Source organism: Gossypium arboreum, chromosome 7 (assembly GCF_025698485.1).
Source record: "Gossypium arboreum isolate Shixiya-1 chromosome 7, ASM2569848v2, whole genome shotgun sequence".
Taxonomy (NCBI): domain Eukaryota; kingdom Viridiplantae; phylum Streptophyta; class Magnoliopsida; order Malvales; family Malvaceae; genus Gossypium; species Gossypium arboreum.
This window is the reverse complement of record NC_069076.1, coordinates 71,803,904-71,824,253: the sequence shown is the minus strand read 5'-3', so window position 1 is coordinate 71,824,253 and position 20,350 is coordinate 71,803,904. Positions and strand designations below refer to the sequence as shown.

Sequence of the window (20,350 nt, the reverse complement as noted above, 5' to 3'; positions counted from 1 at the left end):
CATGTGTTTAGGTAACTAAGCAATTGGGTGAAAAATAAGCATGATTTGGGTCAATTTTAGGCACACACGGCCGTGTAACCCCTGTTTTGAAAATTTACAATTTTTCCCTGAATGTTTCAATTTGTTCTGATTTGGCCTCTGAATGTTCGTAACTTATTTTTAGGGCTTCGAAGGCTCAATTTAAGACCCATAAATGTATGTTCTATTTTATTGTGAATCTTATATGAATTTATGCAATTATTTTATAATTGGATGCTAATTAAAATGAAATTGTTTTTACTTGCACAGTAACACTCCGTAACCTTATTCCAGTAATGGAACGGGATATGGGTGTTACACAAATTACCCTTTGTTCCCTTTGGATATCCTACAAACATGCACAGTTTTGTCTGTGAGTCCAACTTCCTTACATCTTTATCCAATACTTGGGTCGAGCATCCCTAAATCCTAAAATGATTAAGATTTAGTTTCTTGTCATGCCACGATTTGTATGGGATTTTCAATGCTGCCTTAGTTGGCACATCCTTCAAAATATAAAAATCCGTTTGTACAATATATCCCCAAAAAGAGATTGACAGATTCGAATAACTTAACATCAAACGTACCATGTCTAACAACGTTTGATTTCTTCTCTCTGCCACACCATTCTGTTGTGGAGTGCCCGACGCGATTAACTGAGATAAAATCTCATTCTTTATAAGATACCTCAAAAACTCATCAGATAAATATTCCATACCTCGATCAGATCGAAGTGCCTTTATGGGTAAACCTAGTTGTTTCTCTAGTTTCACATGAAACTCTTTGAATTTATCAAAGGTTTCACTCTTGCGGTGTATCAGGTATACATACCTATATCTAGAATAATCATTAATAAAGGTTACATAATACTTGTAACGACATCTTGTACTAACACTCATAGGGCCACATACGTCAGTCTGCACAAGTTATAGGGGTTTTCTAACCCTCATTCCTTTTGCATTAAAAGATCGTATAGTCATCTTACCTTCCACGCCTGTGTGCTAAGCCGTATGGACAATTTAATTTTCAAAAATAGGTGCAAGATTCACACGGCCGAGACACACGTATGTGTGTTAGGCTGTGTATTTCACACGACTGAGACACACGCCTGTGTCTCTTCCCGTGTGACCAATTCTGAGCATTCTGTTTCTCAATTTTTAAGTTGCAGGGGACACACGGCCAAACCACACGCCCGAGCTATATCACACACGGTTGAGACACACGCCCGTGTGTCTACCCGTGTGGAAAAAATAAGGCCATTTCCAAGCCTTATTTCTAACCCAAATTTTTCCTTGTACCTACATTAATACTTGCATACATATACCAACCAATTCAAGACATTAAACCAAGCCAACAATAACATTACACATGATGTATCATCACATGTATTCAAACTTACCTTTTTCTTTTTTATTTTTTTTAAAAACATTATAACCATACCAAATACACATATATTAATCATATTATAACCTCATATATATATTCACTAAACATACCATCACAAGTCATTCAAATGGCTAGATTACAAACAACCATTTACATGCCAACATTGTGACAGCCCTAAATTGACCCTAGTCGGAAAGTGGTTTCGGGACCACGAAACCGAGTCTTATAAATAATTAAAAGTTATATTTTGTGTTTATGATGTGAGTAAATGCATGTGTGAAAGTTTCATGCATTAATTTGATCATTTTTATGTGAGTTTATTGAAATGGACTTATATGAAACATTGTTGGAAAGTGAGAGGTTAATCTTACAATGGTCTAATAGTACATGCATTGAAAAGAGTGGTTTTGCATGTCAATTTACCCATGATAAACATAGTGGCCGGCCAAGGAAAGAATATGCTCCACTAATTCAAAATTAAAATAATTTTGTATTAACAAATGATTTAAATAATTGTAATAAAAGGAATTAAATAAAAGAGAAGAAAGAGGATGGTGTTCATCTTCTTCTCATACCTCTCTCAAGCCGAAACAATGATGAAAAAGAAGGGAAAACTTACCTAGAGCAATTCGGCATTCATCTTTAGCTATTAGGAGGTAAGCTTTGAATTTGTTGATTTGGCTTTATAATATGCTAAGTTATTTTGTGGATGCACTCTTGGTAATGTCAAGAAAGTTGAGATTTCTTATGGTGATTTGAGCAATATGCCCAATGATTAAGTGTTGGAATTAGGGGTTATTTTCATGTTGTATGGAACAATGGGGGAATAACTAGAATGGGGTAAAGATTTTTTGATGAATGGCTTAGAGGCACCTTGTACATTCGGTCAAAGATTGAGTCTATTTAGAATGTAAATTTCTTCCTCTATGATTATTTTCCTTGCATGTTAAATGGTTCTTGATAAGGCCAAATGAGTTATGAAAGTTATAAATGTATGAAGTTCAAGGTGCAAAAATAAAAAAAAAAATTTAGTCTTGATGCTATGAAAAATTTGGTTGAAATATGGAGAATGAGAGCTGTCATTTAGGTTAAGACCAAAGGAATGATCAATAGGCATTAAAAGGTTAAATGTGTGAATTTAAGGTATAAGAACCTATAGGTAATTACATGGGTAATGTTAAAAATTAATGTGGTATATTCGGCCAAGTAGAGTATATCCTAGAGATATTATATTTAATTCCCTATAATCGGCTAAAATGGGTGATAATGGTTTATAATGTTGAATTGAATTATGATTATGTACATTAGAATTAGATATAACAAAAAACTATGTGAATTTGGATGCAATATTACATTCGGCCTAGAGGCATTAGATGAACATTTGTGGAAATCTCAAAGTCTTAAATAATGGTGATTGTAAGATGATGAAAAAAAAAATCATTGAATTATATGTATAAGTAGTTAGCAAAGTGATTAAACTACCGAATTTAATTATTAAATGAGTTCTAAGCTTGCTGAATTTTGAGATGTGATTGGGAGTAAATTTGACATGAGCATATTTTGTTAATGATATATTGATAAATGTTGAGTTATGATACCATGATATTAACTTAATTATCAAATTGCCGAATGCATTTATAATTAAGTAAGGTTAGTAATAGAGCAATGAGTGGCTAGTAGAATCTAGTAGTCTTCTTGTTATATTCGGCCATGAGTTTGTATAATTGGTTTGTAATAGATTAAATTTGTTTATTCAAGCTCAAGAGCTTAGGGAGTCTAATTCGGAAAAGAGAAAAAGCTACCTAACCGAATAGTCGATCTGTAATCGTTCGGCAATTTCCGAGGTAAGTTCTTAAGTATTTGAGTTTGATTCCTTTGTAAGTTTTAAGTGATTAAATGTTGAGTAAATTCAATCATAATAGGACATAATGAGTTGATTTAATAAGATATGATGTGGCCATGATATGTTTTAGACTCAAATGGTAAGTTCATAAGTGTTTGGACTTGGAAATTTAAGAGCAAATTGTAATAATTTGCTTAGGACAGCAGCAGTAACGTAGTTTTAGAAAATCACCATAAATTGTTGGTGTGGAATTATAGGCTGAATAAAATATGTAATCAAAGCTTAATTAGTCTAGTTTCTTTTAAAAGAGACCATGTGAGCAAAGAAATTTCCTATAAAGAGATATTTAAAGTTGTGTGAGACAGTGTCGGAATGACTCCGAAATCCCCTGTTCTGTTTTTAGAAAATCCTTATAATTTGTACAAAAATGGCTATAAGATAAAACTTATATGCTTAGACTCCTTAGTGAGTCTAGTTTCAAATGAAATCAAATAGAACACATTTTGAATTGTGTACAATGAGAAATTTGATTCGTAGTGAAGAGTGGTCAGATTAGTCAAACAGTGAAACAGGGGAAAACTTTAAGAAAAATCTGGTATTGATTGGCCAAACCAAAAATTCTGAAAATTTTGTGGATAGAGGATATACGAGTCTATTTTCATGGAAAATTAACGGCACATAATTTGGAATTTCGTAGCCCCAGTTACAAATAATTTAACGACTGTTGCTCAGGAAAAACAGCTTGTAGAGAATTTGTGGTTATGTTGTAAACATGGATAAAACTTGTTTTAGCTGCTCATAAGCTATTGATTAAACCCATACGTGAATTCTAAATTGTGATATTGTAAAATGATATATGAGTGTTAGATGGATCTTTGATATTAAAATTTGTGAAATTGTAAGTTTATAAGTATTCGAATATGAAATGATAGTATGGCATGAAATTGAAATTTTTCATTGGAAAATGATAGATGTAGATTCAGCCAAGGCAAAGTGTATACGTGAAAGTATATGTGGTATGTGAAGTATATTTGGATAATTGTGATGTGAATACATGAAAATTTATATTTTGATTTAAGATTCTATGAGATGAATGTGAACATGCATATGTGTGATAAGGCCGAATGGCCAATGTGATGAATGTGAACATGCAAATATGTGATAAGGCCGAATGGCCAATGTGATGAATATGAACATGCAAATATGTGATAAGGCCGAATGGCCAATGTGATGAATGTGAACATGCATATGTGATAAGGCCGAATGGCCAATGTGATGAATGTGAACCTGCAAATATGTGATAAGGCCGAATGGCCAATGTGATGAATGTGAACATGCATATGTGTGATAAGGCCGAATGGCCAATGTGATGAATGTGAACATGCAAATATGTGATAAGGCCGAATGGCCAATGTGATGAATGTGAACATGCAAATATGTGATAAGGTCGAATGGCCAATGTGATGAATGTGAACATGCATATGTGTGATAAGGCCGAATGGCCAATGTGATGAATGTGAACATGCATATGTGTGATAAGGCTGAATGGCCAATGTGATGAATGTGAACTTGCAAATATGTGATAAGGCCGAATGGCCAATGTGATGAATGTGAACATGCATATATGTGATAAGGTAGAATGGCCAATGTAATGAACGTGGAAGTGTATGTATGTGGCGAAGCCGAATGGCTAATGCGAAATGTGTATGAGATGGATATGAGGTAAATGAATTACAAATATGATAGTCGATGTGAATGTTGTAACATGTGAATAAATATGTATGAAACTCTATGATGTAAACACGGGATTAAAGACCAGATGACCATATGTGGTGACTATGTGCAGGTTAAGACCCACGACTTCGTGTGGAGATTTCATCGAGCTAAAGGTCTCACCGATAATCCGAGTAGAGGTTAAAGCTATAAGACTTCGCAATAAGAATTGCTTATAAATATATTCAATGCAAAAGGTTAAGCAGTATGTACTCCAAGTTTATATGTGAGCTTGATTTGAACTAAATCATAAGGTAGTTATGTGACGACACGTGAGCGATCTATGAGACTATTCCTATAATTATGTGACATCGGATCGGTGTGAGGGTTATGTGAAATTATACAATATATCTATGTCACATGAGCTCACTTTTATGTGAAAGTTATCGCCTATTATATATGATGAGATGTGCATATTCGGTAAAGGGATGGTATGCAGAAGGAAGAGTGAAATAAAAATACGAACAACTATGTTATAATTTGATTATTATCTGTTGACACCGCTTAAAACTTACTAAGCATTGTAATGCTTACTCGCTTACTTTGTTTCCTCTGTTTTATAGATCTCATTCGGAAGCTACGGTGCTCGGGGATCGTCAAACAAGTAGTCACACTATCACTATCCAACGCTTGTTCTTGTTATGTTTTGAGTTATTTTATGGCATGTAAAGAATAGACCAATTGGTAGAAGAATATTTTGGTTAATGTATATAAGCCATGCGAAAATGGCATCTTTTGAATGTGTACTTATAGAAGTTCAAATTGTATCCCTGACTGTCTTTAGTATTTATCCAAAGGAATGTTCTAAAAAAAAAATTCAAAATTTTTACTGTTCTGATATGAGTTTCAAGCCCGGTAATGCCCCTTTACCTATTCCGGCGACGGATACGGGATAGGGGTGTTACATTTTATTGGTATCAGAGCTATGGTTTAGTCGATTCTAGGACTAAAGTAGCACGCGTGAGTCTATTTATACATGCCATAAAGTGATAAAGTGATAGTGTGATGATTTTTGACTATTAAAATGTGTTTGTTGTATTGTAATGAATCTTGATCCCGATCGAGCTGTAGCAAGCTTCTGACTATGAGAATTTGCGATATAACTTCACTTGGATATGCTTAAATTATTAAGTTGATCAGGTACGCGTCATGTACTCGTATTTGAATTTTGATTTGGATTGAATTATAAGGGTATAAGTGATGCAATTTTGAAAGAGTGTTATGACTATAAATGTGATATTTGTATGTGGCTATGGAACTGAAAGTTGAATGGTCGATAAGCATGTTGTGTTTGTATTCATGTAAAGGATATACTAATGTGTACTATTATATATGTATATGTACATGAGAATCGAGAGTTAAATATCCGGGCTAGGTCCCGAAGAGCATTCGTGCTAGTGATATATCCGGGCTAAGTCCCGAAGAGCATTCGAGCTGGTGTTATATCCGGGCTAGGTCCCGAAGAGCATTCGTGCTAGTGATATATCCGGGCTAAGTCCCGAAGAGCATTCGAGCTGGTGTTATATCCGGGCTAGGTCCCGAAGAGCATTCGAGCTGGTGTTATATCCGGGCTAGGTCCCGAAGAGCATTCGAGCTGGTGTTATATCCGGGCTAGGTCCCGAAGAGCATTCGTGCTGGTGATATATTCGGGCTAAGTCCCGAAGAGCGTTCGTGCTAGTGATATATTCGGGCTAAGTCCCGAAGAGCATTCGTGCTAGTGATATATTCGGGCTAAGTCCCGAAGAGCATTCGTGCTAGTGATATATCCGGGCTAAGTCCCGAAGAGCATTCGTGCTGGTGATATATTCGGGCTAAGTCTCGAAGAGCATTCGTGCTGGTAATATATCTGGGCTAAACCTCGAAGGCATTCGTGCTGGAATTATAAGGCACTGTGTGTGCAAGCTCTTCAACTGAGCACTATGTGCGCCAGATCAGTAATTGAGGCACTATGTGAGCGAGTTCTTTAATCGAGCACTATGTGTGCGAAATCAGTCAGTGGGCACTGTGTATGCGAAATGTGTTTCATGTATGACCTCGTGTGAGACGATGGCATTGATTTGTAATAGTAAGTAAGACTTAAAGAGAAAATTTGTTAAACGGACTAAACACTAGTGAACTAATTAGAGTCGGAGATTATACAACATTGTGCTAAATTGGTAATGAAATAAGTTCGAGACATTAAATTGACAAGGTATGTGATATATATATGCATTATAAATATGAGATTCTCGGTATATGCAGTTATATGTGCTATTGTGAATAAACACTATTTTGTTAATCATGTTCAAGAAATTATTTCGATTAAGTTTCAACATTTGAAAGTTGGTAAGAATTTCTGATGAATGGTGATAATTTTGGATTTATGAGTTATGTGCTAAAATAAATCCCATGCCGGTATACTATATGAGGCTTTATGCCTAATCAATTGTATACGGGTATCGTTAACGGTGATTGAATGTGCTAAATGAATTCAATGTTCAGGTATGTAGAAGTTGATTTTTCGTTGGAAATAGATTAAGTTGAATAGTGAGATATGATGGAGTTAAAGGATAATTATTGGGATGTTTGAGTATGTGTGTACTTTCGGTCAGGTTACAGCTTATATATGAATGAAAATGTGGGTTACAAATATGTGGGTTGATGATGTGAATTATACATGTTAATATGTGCTTAATATGTGTTTGAAATGCATTTGGGAATTAAATTAAGTGATTATTGCTTATGAAATCAAGAAAATGAGATATATGTGCATACTTGTAGAAATGTTTATGTACTTGTTTTAAGATAAGAAAATGATTTTATAGATCGATGCGAAATCAGTAATGAATTACAATTGCTATCGATGAGCTAATATTTATATGGATATAATTCAATAAGAGGACGTTATCCTAAACTATGCATCGGTAGAAATTTTCAGGGACGAAAATCCCTAAAAGGGGGGAGAGTTGTGACAGCCCTAAATTGACCCTAGTCGAAAAGTGGTTTCGGGACCACGAAACCGAGTCTTATAAATAATTAAAAGTTATATTCTGTGTTTATGATGTGATTAAATGCATGTGTGAAAGTTTCATGCATTAATTTGATCATTTTTATGTGAATTTATTGAAATGGACTTATATGAAACATTGTTGGAAAGTGAGAGGTTAATCTTACAATGGTCTAATAGTACATGCATTGAAAAGAGTGGTTTTGCATGTCAATTTACCCATGATAAACATAGTGGCCGGCCAAGGAAAGAATATGCTCCACTAATTCAAAATTAAAATAATTTTGTATTAACAAATGATTTAAATAATTGTAATAAAAGGAATTAAATAAAAGAGAAGAAAGAGGATGGTGTTCATCTTCTTCTCATACCTCTCTCAAGCCATAACAAGGATGAAAAAGAAGGGAAAACTTACCTAGAGCAATTCGGCATTCATCTTTAGCTATTAGGAGGTAAGCTTTGAATTTGTTGATTTGGCTCTATAATATGCTAAATTAAATTGTGGATGCACTCTTGGTAATGTCAAGAAAGTTGAGATTTCTTATGGTGATTTGAGCAATATGCCGAATGATTAAGTATTGGAATTAGGGGTTATTTTCATGTTGTATGGAACAATGGGGGAATGACTAGAATGGGGTAAAGATTTTTGGATGAGTGGCTTAGAGGCACCTTGTACATTCGGTCAAAGATTGAGTCTATTTAGAATGTAAATTTCTTCCTCTATGATTATTTTCCTTGCATGTTAAATGGTTCTTGATAAGGCCAAATGAGTTATGAAAGTTATAAATGTATGAAGTTCAAGGTGCAAAAATAAAAAAAAAAATTTAGTCTTGATGCTATGAAAAATTCGGTTGAAATATGGAGAATGAGAGCTGTCATTTAGGTTAAGACCAAAGGAACGATCAATAGGCATTAAAAGGTTAAATGTGTGAATTTAAGGTATAAGAACCTATAGGTAATTACATGGGTAATGTTAAAAATTAATGTGGTATATTCGGCCATGTAGAGTATATCCTAGAGATATTATATTTAATTCCCTATAATCGGCTAAATGGGTGATAATGGTTTATAATGTTGAATTGAATTATGATTATGTACATTAGAATTAGATATAACAAAAAACTATGTGAATTTGGATGCAATATTACATTCGGCCTAGAGGCATTAGATGAACATTTGTGGAAATCTCAAAGTCTTGAATAATGGTGACTGTAAGATGATGAAAAAAAAAATCATTGAATTATATGTATAAGTAGTTAGCAAAGTGATTAAACTACCGAATTTAATTATTAAATGAGTTCTAAGCTTGCTGAATTTTGAGATGTGATTGGGAGTAAATTTGACATGAGCATATTTTGTTAATGATATATTGATAAATGTTGAGTTATGATACCATGATATTAACTTAATTATCAAATTGCCGAATGCGTTTATAATTAAGTAAGGTTAGTAATAGAGCAATGAGTGGCTAGTAGAATCTAGTAGTCTTCTTGTTATATTCGCCATGAGTTTGTATAATTGGTTTGTAATAGATTCAATTTGTTTATTCAAGCTCAAGAGCTTAGGAGTCTAATTCGAAAAGAGAAAAGCTACCTAACCGAATAGTCGATCTGTAATCGTTCGGCAATTTCGAGGTAAGTTCTTAAGTATTTGAGTTTGATTCCTTTGTAAGTTTTAAGTGATTAAATGTTGAGTAAATTCAATCATAATAGGACATAATAAGTTGATTTAATAAGATATGATGTGGCCATGATATGTTTTAAACTCAAATGGTAAATTCATAAGTGTTTGGACTTGGAAATTTAAGAGCAAATTGTAATAATTTGCTTAGGACAGCAGCAGTAACGTGGTTTTAGAAAATCACCATAAATTGTTGGTGTGGAATTATAGGCTGAATAAAATATGTAATCAAAGCTTAATTAGTCTAGTTTCTTGTAAAAGAGACCGTGTGAGCAAAGAAATTTCCTATAAAGAGATATTTAAAGTTGTGTGAGATAGTGTCGGAATGACTCCGAAATCCCCTGTTCTGTTTTTAGAAAATCCTTATAATTTGTACAAAAATGGCTATAAGATAAAATTTATATGCTTAGACTCCTTAATGAGTCTAGTTTCAAATGAAATCAAATAGAACACATTTTGAATTCTGTACAATGAGAAATTTGATTCGTAGTGAAGAGTGGTCAGATTAGTCAAACAGTGAAACAGGGGAAAACTTTAAGAAAAATCTGGTATTGATTGGCCAAACCAAAAATTCTGAAAATTTTGTGAATAGAGGATATACGAGTCTATTTTCATGGAAAATTAACGGCATATAATTTGGAATTTTGTAGCCCCAGTTACAAATAATTTAACGACTGTTGCTCAGGAAAAACAGCTTGTAGAGAATTTATGGTTATGTTGTAAACATGGATAAAACTTGTTTTAGCTGCTCATAAGCTATTGATTAAACACATACGTGAATTCTAAATTGTGATATTGTAAAATGATATATGAGTGTTAGATGGATCTTTGATATGAAAATTTGTGAAATTGTAAGTTTATAAGTATTCGAATATGAAATGATAGTATGGCATGAAATTGAAATTTTTCATTGGAAAATGATAGATGTAGATTCAGCCAAGGCAAAGTGTATACGTGAAAGTATATGTGGTATGTGAAGTATATTTGGATAATTGTGATGTGAATACATGAAAATTTATATTTTGATTTAGGATTCTATGAGATGAATATGAACATGCATATGTGTGATAAGGCCGAATGGCCAATGTGATGAATGTGAACATGCAAATATGTGATAAGGCCGAATGGCCAATGTGATGAATGTGAACATGCATATGTGATAAGACCGAATGGCCAATGTGATGAATGTGAACATGCAAATATGTGATAAGGCCAAATGGCCAATGTGATGAATGTGAACATGCATATGTGTGATAAGGCCGAATGGCCAATGTGATGAATGTGAACATGCATATGTGATAAGGCCGAATGGCCAATGTGATGAATGTGAACATGCAAATATGTGATAAGGCCGAATAGCCAATGTGATGAATGTGAACATGCATATGTGTGATAAGGCCGAATGGCCAATGTGATGAATGTGAACATGCATATGTGTGATAAGGCTGAATGGCCAATGTGATGAATGTGAACTTGCAAATATGTGATAAGGCCGAATGGCCAATGTGATGAATGTGAACATGCATATATGTGATAAGGTAAAATGGCCAATGTGATGAACGTGGAAGTGTATGTATGTGGCGAAGCCGAATGGCTAATGCGAAATGTGTATGAGATGGATATGAGGTAAATGAATTACAAATATGATAGTCGATGTGAATGTTGTAACATGTGAATAAATATGCATGAAACTCTATGATGTAAACCTGGGATTAAAGACCAGATGACCATATGTGGTGACTATGTCTGGGTTAAGACCCGCTGACTTCGTGTGGAGATTTCATCTGAGCTAAAGGCCTCACCGATAATCCGAGTAGAGGTTAAAGCTATAAGACTTCGCAATAAGAATTGCTTATAAATATATTCAATGCGAAAGGTTAAACAGGTATGTACTCCAAGTTTATATGTGAGCTTGATTTGAACTAAATCATAAGGTAGTTATGTAACGCATACGTGAGCGATCTATGAGACTATTCCTATGATTATGTGACATCGGATCAGTGTGAGGGGTTATGTGAAATTATACAATATATCTGTGTCACATGAGCTCACTTTTATGTGAAAGTTATCTGCCTATTATATATGATGAGATGTCCATATTCGGTAAAGGGATGGTATGCCCGAAGGAAGAGTGAAATAAAAATACGAACAACTATGTTATAATTTGATTGTTATCTGTTGACACTGTTTAAAACTTACTAAGCATTGTAATGCTTACTCCATTTACTTTGTTTCCTCTGTTTTATAGATCTCATTCGGAAGCTACAGGCTCGGGGATCGTCAGCAACTAGTCACACTATCACTATCCACTGCTTGTTACTATTATGTTTTGAGTTATTTTATGGCATGTAAAGAATAGACCAGTGGCCGAAGAATATTTTGGTTAATGTATATAAGCCATGCGAAAATGGCATCTTTCGAATGTGTACTTATAGAAGTTCAAATTGTATCCCTGACTGTCTTTATTATTTATCCAAAGGAATGTTCTAAAAAAAAAAATTCAAAATTTTTACTGTTCTGATATGAGTTTCAAGTCCGGTAATGCCCCTTTACCTATTCCGGCGACGGATACGGGATAGGGGTGTTACAAACATTAGCCAAGTTAGCCTATACATGTCATTATACCAAAATAAGTTTGCTAGTTATACCAAAATGAGCTGAAGGATAGTGTGATGGTGCTCCGACTGATTGCAACCTTTATGAGTTTCCGAGTACTATAAAATAGAGGAAAAAAAGACAAAGTAAGCATTTAATGCTTAGTAAGTTCAGATAACAGTAATTTAACTTACCATTTATATTCAATTTAAGTAATCATGCAAATATCATGCATCCCAACAAATTGACCAATTGCCTAATCACATGCACTCAATCAAGCAAATTAGTCATGAATTTCTAGATACTTTTCAAGTAATAAGATGAGCTCATCATGTAATAACTTTCATACACATATACTTTTCTTATCATATTTCCATATAACATATACATTTCTAAGATAAATCATCTCAAGTTCAGACTAGCCATAATAGAACTTTTTCCATTGAATTTATTTGAAATATCGATGGATACACATGTAGTACACTTGAAATGTACGACACTATAAACCATCAACTCATATTCAGGGATACCTAATTAGGGCACATAATTAGGAAGCACTCTCTCGAGCCATATAACAGGATGCTCATGTGAGCCATGTAACAGGAAGCTTATCCGGGCTATTAAAACAGGAAGCTTATTGAGCTTAACAAGTAACTCCGAAGAGCTATTCTCAAGGAGCTCCGGATAGCCATATAACAAAAAGTTCAAGCGAGTCATATCAGGAAACTCAAAAAGAACCTATATCAGGACGCTCATAAAGAGTTGTGTTTGTGTTCGCAATATATGCAGGATCACAACTGATCATATAACAGGACGCTCACAAAGAGCTGCAGTAGTCTGCAACACATGCAGGTTCACTACCAGTTAGGATGCTAGCAAGAACCATATAATGGGAAGCTCGAGAGGGCTTATAATAGGATGCTCTTTCAAGTTATGGTATCAGGAAATCCTGTATCCATCGAATTTCATCTATTCAAATAGGACTTATACTTATCGAGCAATATCAGGCATGTAATTAATTTTATACATTAAAAATTTATACAATTCACACATATTCAACATTCAATTCCAAACATATTAATATACACAATCTACTTACACAAACTTACCTCGATAAACTTTTGTATATAAGAATCTACTAATCCGATACTTTTTGTTTTTCTCGATCTGACTCCGTACTAGGTCTATCAGATCTATATAAATGAATTTAACATCAATTTAATACATTTCATACTCAATTTAATTCAATTCACACCCTAAGAAAAATTACCATTTTGCCCCTATACTTTTCATAAATGACGATTTCGTCCCTAGGCTCGAAAAATGAAATTCGTGCAATTTAATCCTTATTCCAAGCCTAAACAATTTTTAAATATAACATTTACAGAACATATATTTCATAAAAATGAAAAATTTTTCCATGAATCTTACATCTTTACAATTTAGTCCCTAAATCACAATTTTATGAAAATTTACTTTATAAAAGTTGTTTATCTATCAACAACCTTTCAATTTCTACCATAAATTTCAAATTTTCAGCATATTAATCCATGCAAAATTTTCAATACTTTAATATATTTACAAATTGATCCCCAAAATAGATAGATTAAGTTATTACAATCTCGGAAATATGAAAATTACTAAAAACAGAACATGATTACTTACCTAATTAAGCTTGCTTGATTTTCTTTCTCTTTCCTTGGGTTTCCATAGAATTTGGAGAAGATGATATAAAATGATGATATTTTCTATTTAATTAAGATATCATCTTTCATTTTTCTTTTCCAATTTAGTCATTTTCTTTTTCTAATTTTTCATGGATGAATCATCAAAATATCTACTAATTTCTATTAATGATCTAATTACCATATAAGGACCTCAAGTTTTGAATTCCATAGCTATTTGATACTTATAGCTACTAGAACTCAACTTTTGCATTTTATACAATTTGGTCATTTCTATTATTAAACATGAAATCAGAAAAATTTTCTTATCAAAATTTTCATACATCTTTCCTATCATAATGTAGACCATGCAATAATATTAAAATAAATTTTCTTTCTGACTCAGATTTGTCGTCCCGAAACCACTGTTCCGATTTCATTGAAAACGGGCTGTTACACATCCATTACAGATAAGATTGTGATTTTTATATATTGCAATTTCATTATTAAAAGTCACGGTCAAGCTGTCTTTATATAAACATGCAACAGAAATTAAGTTTCTTTTGAAACTTAGTACATAGAAAACATCTTTTAAAATAATATTCCTAAAATTTTCAACATAAATATGTACATCTCCCACTGCTTCAGTTATCACACTTGCCCTATTCCCAGTTCGCAACGATAAGCTCTTATCTCTAAGATCTTTCGTCTTCTCAAACCCTTACAAACATACTTCAGCTCATCATATAACATGTTTCAACACAATTTCATACCAAATATCATATATAAATTAAATCATATTGCTTTTTATTCTATTCAATTTAGTCCATACATTGATATTCAATCTCAATCATAGCGATTCAATTAAAATAACCATTGTCAACTCACCCCAATACCATATAATGCAAAATATAATAAATGTGCAATATTTAAATTGATCTCGAATCATAAAAAAAAAAACTCCTATGGGAGGCAGCAGTGGGGAATTTTCCGCAATGGGCAAAAGCCTGACGGAGCAATGCCGCGTGGAGGTAGAAGGCCCAAACCAAAAACTCGCATCACTCCTCGTCGGCTCTCGCCTTTCTTTTCCCTTTCGACGGCTCAGTGTCGTTTTTAGCTACAAATAATAATTCCAACAATAACACGATATAAAATTGCATCCAAATCACATTCAAATGCAAATCCAAACATATTTTTCAATTTATTCAATTTAGTCCCTAAACCTAGAACAAGCATAACTTTCGATATAAAGTTTTAGATTAAAATCTGATATCACATATATTCATTAGGGATCTTTTACTTCCTATCCCTACCAAAATTTCATAATAATTTTATATTTTATTCATTTTGGTCCCTAATGTACGAAACTAGCTTTACAATTTAGTACTTTTCATAATTTAAGCTTAAATTCTATCATGTTCACAGCTAATTCAACCAATTTTTAATAATGGAAACTTATCAAAACTTCAAAAATTTAATGAATTTATATATAGGCTATCTAAATCAAACTCCCATAATTCAATTTTCATAAAAATTTAAAAAATGGCTAAGGACTTATTTTAAATTGATAGCCGAATATCCAAGTGTTTCAAAAGTTTTCTTCTTTTTCTTTGGTTGTGGAGGATGACACAAGGTTGACGATGCTGACTTTCTCATAATTTTTCACTATCTAATAATATATAAAGTGTGATTAGTTTGATTAAATTTTAATTAATTAACTTAATTAAGGTTGATTTTACTTTTATCACTTATTAACCAAACTTAATAATACTCATCAATACCGTCCACTATCTAATGCTCATTATTGGTTTATTAACCATTTTAGTCCTTTGTATAATTACTATCTAAGTTTCCAAGCTTTTTTCTAATTAAAAATCTATAGTGATTAAACTTTTACAATTTAGTCAATCGGTCTTAATTAGCTACTTTTTCGGCTAAATTACTTAACTGAATTGCAATTCATCTATTTACAAACTCTGTAAGTATCCATATTTAATATTTATGGACTCTGTTTATAGAAATGGGATCTCGAAACCACATTTTCCGACACCACTAAAAATTGGGTCATTGCAAGTTTTGATTTTAAAAAAAAGAAGAAGAGGAATAGTTTTAAAAACTATTTTTTGGGTTTAGGATCTAGGTTTTAGGAAAAATGGCTTAATGGAATTTTTGGCCTCGAATTTTTTCAAAAAAATAAATCAAGCCCTTTTGAACTTTTTGCACTCAATTAAACCTTTGAACTAACAAAATAGGTCAAATAGGCCCTTTAACTGTTAGTAGTTAACGACAATGCTGACATGGCATTGCCATGTCATCAAAATAAAAAGTTTCAAAATTTTTTAAATTATTTTTTTAAGTAATACACAATGAATCTAAACAAATAGTTGTCAAAGTTCATTTAAATCTAGACACCCATTTATCTAAATTCATTTTGAATTATAAAAACATGAAAAACTTATAAAAACTATAAAAATTATTAAACTATATAATAATTATTATAAATTAACTACAGACCATAAAATTTTACAAAATTTCTAAATTTTTTATCAAAACCATAAAATTGAAAAAATAATTTATAAAAATTGTTAGAAATTAATTAAAACTATAATTTTTATAATTTTTTTCATTTTTATTAAATTATTTGAATAATATAACTAATTTTAAAATATATCAAACATTGAAATCCTATTTTTCTCTCTTGCAAACTATTGAAAGTTTTTTTTTAAAAATGTTAGGCTTTGTTAAAGATGAATGCTTTTTTTTTAATTAATGGCTATACTTTAATATGAGAAAATATTTTTAAAATTTTTAAAGAATATTTAACTTATTTTTGTAAAATTTTATGGTTTTAATTAATTTCTAACAATTTCTATAAATTATTTTTCTAATTTTTATGGTTTTTAATAAATTTATTATTTTTAAAGTTTATAAAATATTATGGTTTTAATTAATTTCTGATAATTCTTATAATTTTTAATAATCTTTTATAATTTTATAATATTTTTATGTTTTTATAATTTTAGAATGTATCTAGACAAATGAATGTCTAGATTCAAATGAATCTAAACGATCTTGCCTCCAAAATCATTGTGTGTTTATTTAAATAATAATTTTAAAATATTTTTATTTTTCAATTTTTTTATTTCTAATGACGTCCGACGATAACGTGGAGCTATCACGTCAGCCTTCGATGATGACATGAAACTATCACGTCAACAGTCGGTGATGACATGATATTGCCACATCAGTGAATGATGTTAACATGATTTTTGTTAATAATCACGTCAACGTTGCCGTTAACTAATAACAGTCCAGGTTAGTTAAAGGATCTATTTGGTCAATTTTGTTAGTTCAATGGCTCAATTGAGTGCAAAAAGTTCGAAGAGGCTTAATTAATTAATTTATTTATTTTGAAAAAGGTCCAAAGCTAAAAGTATCATTAAGCCAAAAAAAAATGGTCTTGAAGGAAAACCAAAAAGATTTGAAAAAAGATAAGTTTGTTCCAAACTTTTTTTTCGTTATCGAAATCTAAAACTTTAAAGTTTTTCAGTGAGAGATTTGAATTTTTCAGACCGGAATTTTAAAGAGTGAAGAACATAAAATTTTAATATCACGTTATATTTATTGAGGACCAACAGATTGTACTAGAATTTTTAACAACATACCAATATTTCTAACATGAAACATATCAAAATTTGTAACAAAATACCAAAATTTGTAACAAATATTGAAAAATCTATGCCATAAGTTATAACTAAATACTAAAATTTTTCTTTTCCAGCTGTGTGTGTGGACCAATAAACTTTTCAAAATTTCTAATAAAATACCAAAATTTGTAACAAAATACTAAAATTTTTGACGGAAGCCCAAATATTTAACATCTTCCATGCGAAATTTTGGTATCCATCATAAATTTTAGTATCTATCCATCATAAATTTTAGTATCTATTAAAGATTTTGGTGTTGATACAATTTATTGATTCTTACACATGAATAGGAAAATGAAAATTTTGATATAGCAAAAAATCTAATGATTTTTATTAGAAATAGTGATAGTAGGTTAAAAAAATTGACATTAAGTTATAAGTGTTAATCTTCTTCTGGGAGAGTAAGGCAGAGCAAGTCGGGAATATTTATTTATATACAATCTGATTTTCCCACACAAATCTTGCGGGTTTTAAAATTTTGATACTAAAAAATTAAAATCTTAAACGGGCTTGGGCCTCACACCATTCTTATCAAGTCACAAATTTTGTCTTCCATACGTCAACAGGTTATGAGCCCCGCAAAGAGTATGACTTAACTAAAACAGCCTTATTATTTATTTGTTCACTACCTGGAATTTATTGAAAAGCGATGTCTTAAAAATTAAAATAGATAGATTACTGCTATGAAGTAAGAGTAAATTTTTTATAATCTTACAAGCATTCAATTAATTAATATTAATCAGAATATGAAGGACAAAATCTCAAAAATTTTAATTTTAAACTTTAATTTTACATATTAATTTGATTAAGTTTAGAGATAATTAATAATTGATTAGTAATAATAATTATCTGTTCAAACTCGAAGGTCCGTCAGAAATTTGAGAAGATTTGAGAAAAAATATTAGCTCAAAAAATGTACTTAGACAAAAAGTAGACGCACTTAAAATATGAGTCGAATTTGAATTTGAACTTAAACATTTAAGGCTCAAACTTAACTCGACACGTTTTAAGGTAGTAATGTTTTATGTTATGTTATTTTATATATTATATAATTTATAATACATAAAAATTAAATCTATAATAATATATAATATTAATTCTATGATATAAACATTAAAAAATATTAATGTGACTTAATAAATAAGAATATATAAAATTATTAAATATTAAATTAATAATAATATAAATATATATTTAAAATTTTTTAAAATAATATAAATTTAAATTAATTATTTATAAATATGAATAGAATTAAATTAAATTAAATAAATTTTAAATTTAAATAAATATAAAATATATTAATATTATACATAAAATAAACACCTGTATAGATTAAAAAGAAACTACAATAATTTAATCAGGCCACGCAAAACTTGATAGAAACCATCGTTATCATATTAAAGCTCCAAAATCTATATTCCTTCGCTGCTCCAACCTTTCCTTTCCACGCCAAGAAAAAGAAAATGAAGAGTTATCAGTCTATTCTTATTTTGCTGCTGATGATATTGCCGCTTCTTTTATCCCCAAATGCAGTGGACGGAGGCAAGCGAAAGATTCACATTACCGACGATCTGGACGACGTCGTTGACGATGAAGAAGACGAAGCCTGGAAAGAATGGGGTAAGAAGAAATCTTCTCAAGAATTCGATCCCGCCCCTTCCGATTTCGATAAGATGGAGCTTTCCCAGATTCAGGAGGAAATCATGAAGCGCCATACCGGCCCTGCTTTTGGCTTCGTTAAGCTCCGCTTGGGGATTCCCCGGGATAAGGTTTTCATTTTTTTCTTCTTTTCTTTTTCAATTCTTCGAGGATCTGTTTCCGTCTCACTCATTGATTGAGTAATTGATGGGCATTTTTTTTTTTCAGAACATGGTAGCTGAAATTGCTCTGAAATGGACCCAACTTTTGAGAACGGGAGCGCTTGGGGTGAAATTCATGGGCATTGATTTAGGCACAATCATGTTCAACGTGGAAGATGGGCACAAAGTATTAGAGGTAAACATTAGATTTCCTTGTTCAGCTACCAATATTGGCCCTTCTTTACAGGTAATCGCTATGTTTTGGAATTACAGTTGAAGGAGTTCATACTGAGCCAGGACGAGGCCTACGAAATCAAGATTGGGGATAAAGTTTATAGAAGAGCAGGAGATCCGCCGATAGAAGTGGTCGCTGAGAAACTTCGCCAATCCAAGAAAAACGAAGAGCATGTGAAAGAAGAACTGTAATTGGCTGGAAATTCTATTCTAATCACTTTTTTGTCACGTTACTTAAAAGATTAATTTAATTGCATTGCATTGCACGACCAGCGAGCATCTGATGCATTGACTCTGTAAAGTTAAAGCCTGCTTGACTCAATTCATAAACCTCTGCTTGTTATCTGGATTATTGATAATTAGAGCTTCTCCTTTCGCATCTTAATCCAAATTGATAGTGAAATTATAAGCATCTCTGATCTCTGGGAAACGAAGTTATAGCCCATTTTAGCCCTATCGGCATTTCCCGTGCTATATTACTTAGATTATCAGAGTACTGCATATTTTCCTACGCTTATTTCAAAGCAAACTTTTAAATAACATTCCTTTCAAATATTTGAAAGGTCATTTTCAAAACAATCAACTTTTAAATATCAATTTTCAGTTGTATATTGAATTATTTCTCATCATTGTCAACTAAACCACTAGTGTATAATGATAAAGAT

The 20,350-nt window shown here is 31.8% G+C and overlaps 1 protein-coding gene across 1 annotated transcript; it reads left to right on the top strand.

The window, feature by feature from the left end:
• Positions 1–18,991: 18,991 nt before the first annotated feature.
• LOC108481647 (uncharacterized) lies at positions 18,992–20,076 on the top strand. The gene is made up of 3 exons (XM_017784756.2): positions 18,992–19,421; positions 19,519–19,647; positions 19,725–20,076. The coding sequence occupies exons 1-3, from the start codon at positions 19,116–19,118 to the stop codon at positions 19,875–19,877; spliced, it is 588 nt and encodes a 195-aa protein (XP_017640245.1). The 5' UTR covers positions 18,992–19,115; the 3' UTR covers positions 19,878–20,076.
• The last annotated feature ends 274 nt before the right edge of the window (positions 20,077–20,350 follow it).

Bases quoted from the DNA above. Each gene is read 5' to 3' on its own strand.
- LOC108481647 (XM_017784756.2), top strand. From the start codon at position 19,116: ATGAAGAGTTATCAGTCTATTCTTATTTTGCTGCTGATGATATTGCCG. The intron at 19,422-19,518 runs GTTTTCATTTTT...TTTTTTTTTCAG, and splicing joins TGGGGATTCCCCGGGATAAG to AACATGGTAGCTGAAATTGC. The intron at 19,648-19,724 runs GTAAACATTAGA...TTGGAATTACAG, and splicing joins ATGGGCACAAAGTATTAGAG to TTGAAGGAGTTCATACTGAG.